Source organism: Salvelinus namaycush, chromosome 23 (genome assembly GCF_016432855.1).
Source record: "Salvelinus namaycush isolate Seneca chromosome 23, SaNama_1.0, whole genome shotgun sequence".
NCBI classification, from domain to species: Eukaryota; Metazoa; Chordata; class Actinopteri; order Salmoniformes; family Salmonidae; genus Salvelinus; species Salvelinus namaycush.
This window is the reverse complement of record NC_052329.1, coordinates 19,972,526-19,981,910: the sequence shown is the minus strand read 5'-3', so window position 1 is coordinate 19,981,910 and position 9,385 is coordinate 19,972,526. Positions and strand designations below refer to the sequence as shown.

At 43.7% G+C, this 9,385-nt stretch overlaps 1 protein-coding gene across 1 annotated transcript in view; it reads left to right on the top strand.

The window, feature by feature from the left end:
• The first annotated feature begins 6,029 nt into the window (after positions 1-6,029).
• The window catches only part of LOC120018520 (Down syndrome cell adhesion molecule homolog), a 137,920-nt gene continuing 134,564 nt past the window's right edge, over positions 6,030-9,385 (top strand). Inside the window, exon 1 of the mRNA XM_038961747.1 lies at positions 6,030-6,088. Within this exon, the coding sequence (XP_038817675.1) occupies positions 6,030-6,088 (59 nt within the window). The remainder of the gene's footprint in view (positions 6,089-9,385) is intronic.

Sequence of the window (9,385 nt, the reverse complement as noted above, 5' to 3'; positions counted from 1 at the left end):
ATTAATAGGAAAACCCTTTGTCAGATTGACTTTAGATGTTAGCTAGCTAGCTAAGATTGGGGAGAGACCACCGGATTTTAGCTAGCTAACGTTAGCATTGCTAGCTATTTTTGACAAACTTTGCTAGCTAATGACAACATTGCCACCTATCGAAAGTACATTTTACAACATGTACTGTATATCATGGCAAAGTTGTTTCCTACTAAATATGTGCAATGTCAATGTATTACCAGCCCACTATACTGTAATTTAGACAAAAGAGTCATTGGCCTCCCTTCACAGTGACTGGGCTTATCACAACTTCTTGGGCACCACTATGGCAGAGGGCGGCTTGAGAACGTTCATAACAATGGCATGCTGGTAAATAGATTTGAAAGAGCTTGCAGGCCATATATCATGTAAAATAAATAAAAAACAATGATATTATAGAATATTACACACAGAATTATTCTGTCTCCTTTCATGTGATCAATTCATATTGATTTGCAATATGTAGATTCCAGCACAGTGATTGAGAGACAGACCTGAGCAAGGCCGTTTGAGATGGCCTACATCTATTTTGTCTTCAATAAATTAACATTTACACTAAGGTCAATAGGTTACGCACACTTCTCATGTACACATTTCTATCTCAATCAACGTGCCCGTCTTTCTCGTTGTCGAGAGATGACTCTCTATATATAAACTAAACAAACATTTTAACACAACAATTTCAACATTTTTACTGTGTTATAGTTCATATAAGGAAATCAATCAATTTAAATAAATAAATTGGGCCCTAATCTATGGATTTCACGACTGGGCAGGGGTGCAGCCATGGGTGGGCCTGGGAGGGCATAGGCCCACCCACTTGGCAGCCAAGCCCACCCACTGGGGAGCCAGGCCCAGCCAATCAGAATTAGTTTATCCCCACAAAAGGGATTTATTACAGATAAAAAATACTTCTCAGCAACCCCTCCTCCCTGCCAACATCACTTAGTCTGCCAAGTTAGCATGACAACACATTAGGAACCTGAGAAGGAAAATGCAATGGAGACTGGGGGCAGCTTGATTTGACTAAACTTGGCAGAGAGGAGGAACCTGTGTTTCAGTGGAGTTAATCTACTGGGGGCAATTAAGGCAGCGCACTGATTACAGATCCATCTGTTCCTGTATAGTGAGGTGCTCCTCTTGTAAGACGTATTCCTTTGAATCCTTCATATCTATTTAAAGATCTTTAAGACTTACCGTCTTTTGGTAGCAGTGGCCTCATGCAGGCAATTGAGGAGGACTTAGTGGACTAGATCTAAATATTAAATCAGTATTATTTGTTTAAACCTGTTTCCAGTTAGGGAACAGAGTCGTTCCATTTGATTTCAATCACTTTTTGAACGCACCCCTTTTGATTTTAACGAAACTTTCTATACATATTTGCCCATGGTAGAAGTGGTCAGAAAGCAACTGTTTTGGACCTGAATGACAGAACATTTAGTAGATAGATGTGTTCAAAGTTGAACTGTTTTTCATACCCACCCTACCATGAGACATCCATGTCTTCGTCACTGGAAAAGATAAACGATTGGGTTTTATATCATTTAAAAGCTTACAAACAGGGTTATCAAACTATTAAAACATTTCTTGAAATAAATGTTATCAGCCAAAACATGACACTCACCGTCAAGAGTATGCTGTGTCTCAACCGATGGCGGGTACAACACAAACAGCTCAGATGATGTAAAATAGTCTAAGCTACAAAATATGTGAAAATTAAAAAAATCTGAGTTTACAATATTTTTGATCATTAACGTTAAAGGTAAAAAAATAAATAAGTAGATTTCTATTTAAAAAACACAAAAAAACAATAAATTAGATTTTTTTTAACAACCCTGTTTGTAAGCTTTTAAATTATGGCAAAGTCAACCGTTTATCTTTTCCATTGATTAAGACATGGATGTCTCATGGTAGGATGGGGTATGCAAAAAATGTTAACTTTGAGCACATCTAACTCCTAAATGTTTTGTCATTCAGGTCCACAAAGTTACTTTCTGGCCTTCGTCAACTAGGTATCCGAGCAGCACATGTGACCTAGCTATGAAAACGTGTATAGTAAGGCAATAAAATATATAGTCTCACTGTGTGTTATTGTTATAATATATTTTTTTGCATTTTACCCCCTTTTACTCCCCAATTTCATGATATCCAATTATGATCTTGTCTCATCGCTCCAACTCCCCAATGGGCTCGGAGAGGCGAAGGTCGAGTCATGTGTCCTCCGAAACATGATCCGCCAAAACGCACTTCTTAACACCCGCCCGCTGAAGCCGAAAGCCAGCCGCACCAATGTGTCGGAGGAAACACCGTTCAATTGACGACCGAAGTCAGTCTGCAGGTGCCTGGCCCACCACAAGGAGTCACTAGAGCGCGATAAGCCAAGTAAAGCCCCCCCGGCCAAACTCTCCCCTAACCCGAACGAGGCTGGGTTCAGTTGTACGCCGCGCTATGGTACTCCCGATCACAGCCGGTTGTGACACAGCCTGGGAATGAACCCGGGTCTGTAGTGATGCCTCAATCACTGCGATGCAGTGCCTTAGGCCGCTGCACCACTCGGGAGGCCCTCAATGTATGTATTGATAGATACAGTAACTATCTGAGAAGTAAATGTGAGTTCAGTTCAAACATGATTTCATCACTTGTTTAAGGTCGATTATTCCCTAGAGTAGTTCCTCTTTGAGAGGGTGTTTGCTTGTGGGAAAGTATGTGGGGTAGCGTTGTTGTTGTCATTTCTGAGGAACGGTTGCCAATGGTAATGTCTGATAATGGAGACCCTGATGTGTAATAATGGATCTCCCAGTTCACACATACTGACTCCATAATGAAGATGCCTAGTAAAGATGTTCAGCAGCCGTTTTGCAGTCTAATTAGTAATGGGGCATGGGAGACTCACAGGGGTGGTGGTATGTTTCACTGAATGTAAAATCTAATTACAAATCAGACTGTGTATCCTTAAGGATTCTGCTGAATCAGAACAATATAATTGCATTATCACCATGTAAATGGCTTTCACATTAAAATGTTAACTATACCGTTTAGCATCGACGGGGGGAAAAAAACTCACACAGATTTATATGTTTGATCAACCATGTAGAGAGGGGGTGCATCTGGCAAAGACATGTCATGTTATTTTATGTTGTGTTATTTTATGTCGTGTTATTTTATTTCTTGTTATTTTAAAAGGCTGAGCACCTAGAAAAGTGGCTAAAGCAGTTTTTAGAGAACACCCACATCATAAATACATGCACTAACATTCTACCTATGTCTAATGCACATACTGTATGTTGGATTAGGACTACTGTGTGTGTGTGTGTGTGTGTGTGTGTGTGTGTGTGTGTGTGTGTGTGTGTGTGTGTGTGTGTGTGTGTGTGTGTGTGTATAGAGCCCAAGTATGATGTAATGTAACTCATAAGAACGCAATGAACAGGACAGATGTTGTAAGTGTGGTTGATGTGGCTAATGAAATCAAATTGTATTTGTCACATACTTTGTAAACAACAGGTGTAGATTAACAGTGAAGTGCTTACTTATGGGCCCTTCCCAACAAGGCAGAAAGAAAAAAAAGAGAAATAATAGAAAAATAATAACACAAGGAATAAATACACAATGAGTAATGATAACTATTCACAAAGTCACATAGAATTTATGAGGGAAAGAATTAATTAGTCACTTAATCTGGTACCTAAATGCCCATGCTTTGAACTACACACCCATGTGAATTAACTTCATTGATCCCTATATGCCCAGTGCACGTGTTTTCTCTGGTATGGATGGATCACCTTGGTGACTCTCTCACGGTTTGTCCCTGGATCCCTTTGAGCTTGGTATTTTCCTCACATTTCATCTGCTTCTGTTTGTCTTTTTGACTGCCACTCTTTTACCTCCTTCTAGTGTTTCATCTCTTGTACTGTCTCCTATGTCCTTATCACAGCTAAACTTCTCAATCAGTCATTCTGTGAATGCACCAAGTTATGTTTCCTGAGGTATTTTACAATTAGAGTCTTCAGAGGCCTTTTATGCATAGTACCAATAGTAAAGTAGGCTGAGGGGTAACAGAGGCAGGACAGAGGCAGGGGTGGATAGACAGTAAAGGAAAGACAAATTAGTCCAGCTTGGTTTCTCGACACTGCTTTATTTTTAAACCTGGCACAGACGGTAAGATTTAAGACCAATTTAGTGCCTGCTATTATTAGCTGTCCATTTTAAAAGTGCTGTCATTTGCTGGTTTGAGGAAAGATGTGTGTGTGTAGGTGTGTGAATGTGCCTGCTGGACACAGAGGAGTCAGATTGATGCTTTTGCATCCTATGATCATTGTCACGGTTGTCGTAAGAACGGGACCAAGGCTCAGCGGATGTTGAGTTCCACATATTTATTGCAGAGTGAAACTTAAAGAAAAAACAATAAATCAAATAAACTAACAACTAAACGTGACTACGTGGTGCACATGCACAAACACAAAACAATATCCCACAAACACAGGTGGGAAAAATAGCTACTTAAATATGATCCCCAAATAGAGACAACGATTACCAGCTGCCTCTAATTGGGAATCATACAAAACACCAACATAGAAAATATAAACTAGAATACAACATAGAAATTATTAACTAGGATACCCCCTAGTCACGCCCTGACCTACTACACCATAGAGAAACAAGGGCTCTCTATGGTCAGGGCGTGACAATCATTCTGGTGTGAGAGACTGCATGCCTTTGTGCTTATTTCTGTATGCCATATGCTCAACTATGAATATTTCTGCTAACCCTAGAGTAACCTTTCATATTAATGTGTGCTGCTGGAAAAGACCAGAGTGGTTTAACGATCAAAGGCTAGGATCACTGTTATGGTTTCACTTTCCTCTACCTTGGTATGTTACGTAGTGGAGGGTTTTCTACACTATAAGGTGCAAATACTGTTTGTGTTCACAATATGCTAACTTCATATCTGTTCTCAGAATACAGAGAAAGAGACACAAACCACAGTGTATGAATGAGCCTGCATTCCAATGAATTTGGATCAGTTACCAATTTGATGTTTTGATATGCTCAGTTGCACCTCTAAAAAGAGGTGGTTCCTATTTAAAGAATCTGTGTCCCCAGGAATCAGTAACTTTGTGACTGCTGGTAAATGTCTCATTAGTGTTGCTAGCCTGAGCTTTATTATGTGTTGCTTTCCCTCTCTCTATCAGCCTTTCCCCAGAAGTGATTATGCTAATTGCTGTTTGATCAGATGATTACATTATAATTCGATTAATCCGGAGTACTAAATGCTCTGAATACATTTGCGTCTGCTAGGCTGGCTGGCTTTACAGAGCTAACGTCCCCTGTCACACAGCGAACACACAGGAGAAAGAGACAACCCTAGAACATGTATTTTTTGGAGGGATGGTGTGTAGTGAGGAAGGGGGATAATAAAGCAAACAGGGGATTGACGGAGAAGAGAGGAGGAGGCAGGTTGGCTGGGGGATTCTTCAGGGAACACATGCTGTGCTCCTTAGTGTTAAATAAACATGTTTGCTTTACTGTTTGGATGTGATAAATGTTTAATATAATACATCTATAACGATTGTTAAATATGTCTGGAGTATTTAAGTGAGTGTGGCACATAGCATATTTAAAGGGCCCTGGTTATGGGGCAGCTAATAAGATGACAGGAGCCAGCTGTTGTGACATTAGCACTGACACACTTCACAACGCCAGCTGTTCATGACTGACTTCTGTTTAACAACAGTGGAATGTGGATCAATGGAAATAACAACAAGATGTGATCACTTCTGTTGGTTTCTCAGCTGGTGTTACATCACTGTCTAACAATAAATGGGGCATTTGCAACATATTTTACATTGGCTACATGATTTATGATCACCTTGGCATTTTAAATTGATTTTGTTGACCTTTTCACCTGTTCGCCTATTTTAGTTTTCTCTATAATTTCACCTCCACACTGTAGTATGTCTACGTTTTCCATCACTCTGGAAGATGCTGTTCCCATAGCGAGCATGCAGGTTGGCAGTGATGAGTATATGCAGGACAACATCATTGATGCCCTACACCTGTGGTCAGTTCATCATTAATTCTGCAGAAGAGTAATCAGTCTCCTTCCAGTGTTTGTCTACATAGACAGTCATCCATCCACCATCTAAAGAACCCTCAAACTACGCTATCAACAGTATGTAATATACTCAATTATTCTAACTCTGTGTGAGGAAGCTAAGCAGGGTTGTCTGTCAAAATACCGTTGACCCCATGTCCTCTTGACCTGGGGTGTGTTCAGTTCGGTTTACCGCTGCGTTTTTTAACAGCCTTTGCGGTATGTTTGATCCCGTTTGGTGGCTGTGGCAAGGTGTGGCCTGATCAATATGGGTGTGACCATTAGAAATCGCAAAACTCGTGCAGCACACCGTACACAATCGCCCTCTGGGCCACCATAATCATGCTGTCTTTAACTGGTTGTTCAGTACAGTAGCATTTCCTGTACAAAGGAATCCGACAAAGGATATAAGTGTAACGCCGTCGAAATGAGTAGACCAAGGCGCAGCGTGCATAGAGTTCCACATGTTTTATTCCGATGAAACTCACAAACAAAAATAACAAAGTGCAACGAAACGTGAAGCTATGTAGTGCTCGCTGGCAACTAGACATAGGCAAGATCCCACCATCTAAGGTGGGAAAAAGGGCTGCCTAAGTATGATCCCCAATCAGAGACAACCATAAACAGCTGCCTCTGATTGGGAACCATACTAGGCCAACGAAGAAATAGAAACATAGATTTGCCCACCCAAGTCACACCCTGACCTAACCAAATAGAGAATAAAAAAGGCTTTCTAAGGTCAGGGCGTGACAGTACCCCCCGCCCCCCCCCCCCCCCCCCCCCCCCAAAGGTGCGGACTCCGCAAACCTGAATCTATAGGGGAGGGTCCGGGTGGGCATTTCATCCCGGTGGAGGCTCCGGTGCAGGACGCAGACCCCGCTCCGCTTGAGACTCCCCCCAATTCGGTGGCGCCTCTGGTGCGGGGATCGTCGCCGGGGACTCCGGACCGTAGATCATCGTCGCGGACTCCGGACTGGGAACTGTCTCTGGAAGCTCCGGACTGGGGACCGTCGCTGGAGGCTCCGGACTGGGGACTGTCGCTGGAGGCTCCGGACTGGGGACCGTCGCTGGAGGCTCCGGACTGGGGACCGTCGCTGGAGGCTCCGGACTGGGGACCGTCGCTGGAAGCCGAGTGCGTGGAACTGGCACAGGACGCACCGGGCTGGAGAGACGCACTGGAGGCCGGGTGCGTGGAGCTGGCACAACGCGTCCTGGCTGGATACCCACTTTAGCTCGGTAAGTGTGGAGAGCTGGCACAGGACGCACTGGGCTGTGAAGGCGCACTGGAGGCATAGTGCGTAGAGCCGGTGCAGGATATACTGGGCCGTGGACGCGGACTGGAGGTCTGGAGCGTAGAGCTGGCACAACGCGTCCTGGCTGAATACCCCCTGTAGCACGGCAAGTGCAGGGAGCTGGCACAGGCCGCACTGGGTTGTGCTGGCGAACTGGGGATACCGTGCGTAGAGCTGGCGCAGGATATCCTGGGCCGAAGAGATGCACTGGAGACCTGGACCGCTGAGCCGGCACAATCCGTCCTGGACAGATGCTCACCTTAGCACGGCAAGTACGGAAAGCAGGCACATAACGCACCGGGCTAAGGGTGCGCACTGGAGGCACGGTGCGCAGAACCGGAAAACATGGTATCTGAACCGTGACCAACTCCTCATCGTAATTACAGGGAGATGGTTCTTGTTCCCACCTTTGCTCCGCTCGCCACCCCGTGTGCCCCCTCCCAAAAAATTTGGAGGCTGCCTCTCGGGCTTCCGTCGTTTCCTTGATTCCTGGTCTCGTCGCCGTTCCTCTCTCGCTGCCTCCGCCTGCTTCCATGGCAGGGTCTTGTCCCCTGCCATTACCTCCTCCCAGGTCCAGGATGTCCTCCACTCCTGGGCACACTGCTTGGTCACTTGGTGGTGGGATCTTCTGTCACGGACGTTGAAATGAGTAGACCAAGGCGCAGCGTGCATAGAGTTCCACATGTTTTATTCCGATGAAACTCACAAACAAAAATAACAAAGTGCAACGAAACGTGAAGCTATGTAGTGCTCGCTGGCAACTAGACATAGACAAGATCCCACCATCTAAGGTGGGAAAAAGGGCTGCCTAAGTATGATCCCCAATCAGAGACAACGATAAACAGCTGCCCCTGATTGGGAACCATACTAGGCCAACAAAGAAATAGAAACATAGATTTGCCCACCCAAGTCACACCCTGACCTAACCAAATAGAGAATAAAAAAGGCTCTCTAATGTCAGGGCATGACAATAAGAAGGATTCAGCATACTATACTCAAAAGGTTCACTGTTCTTTCTTTATTCATACAGTCCAGTGTGACTATGCCCTCCTCATCTAAAAGGTTGCCACCCAGTGTTGGTCTACTATATCATTAAATGAAGATGGTCTAACATCTTGGCATTATCTCTGTAGGTTTAAGCAGTGGTTAAGTTTAGTCGACACGCATTGACTCCCCCATGCTACTCACTCTGACGCTCACAGGATTTGTCAAGGGGATTAGCTTCAGCTTTCCATAAATACACCATGTTGTTTTAATTTATGTTAATTTGTTTGTGGAAAGTCGACCCAATATGAAAATGCTGCACTACCAATTTCTTGAGAAATATGGAAATAAACCTTAGTATTCCCTTATCAGTGTGGCTTGCAGTTTGAATCAGCCTTGAAAAGTCTGGGCACTGAGGAGGACAATCATTGAGTCATTTTAAGAATTTGGTATTCTCATGAGAATACAATTGATTGAATATGCAAATAGTTTGCTCGGTTAATGCCTCAAAGAAACTCTTTCTCCACACTTTAATGTTCGTATTGCACCACAAAATAGTATTATTTTTACCCTGGTATTTTTATTCAGCTGTAGTAGCAGCAGAGGGAGTTGCTATAGTTTGGTATACAGTATACTGTAATCCCCCATCAGATTCTCTTCCTCCCGTTGGTTCATCAGCAGCATGATTTAGACATCAACGTCTGGAGCGCTGACATTCTCCCTACTGAGATATGCTGCTGCTGCCTCCTTCTCTATTAATGAGACATCCACTCTCACCCATTTAACACATGAAAATAAAAGTAGATCTAGAGAGGTGCACCGTGGGGCTCCGCTTTATCATATCCTACTCCTCTGACATCAGACGATGGATCTGTCTTTGCATATCACCAGTGAGCAGAGCAGAGCAGAGCAGAGCAGAGCAGACAGCGGCCCCTTTCTTCTGTCATGTCCTGGTTAATATTCATGAAAGCAAATTGGGAGACTGTCA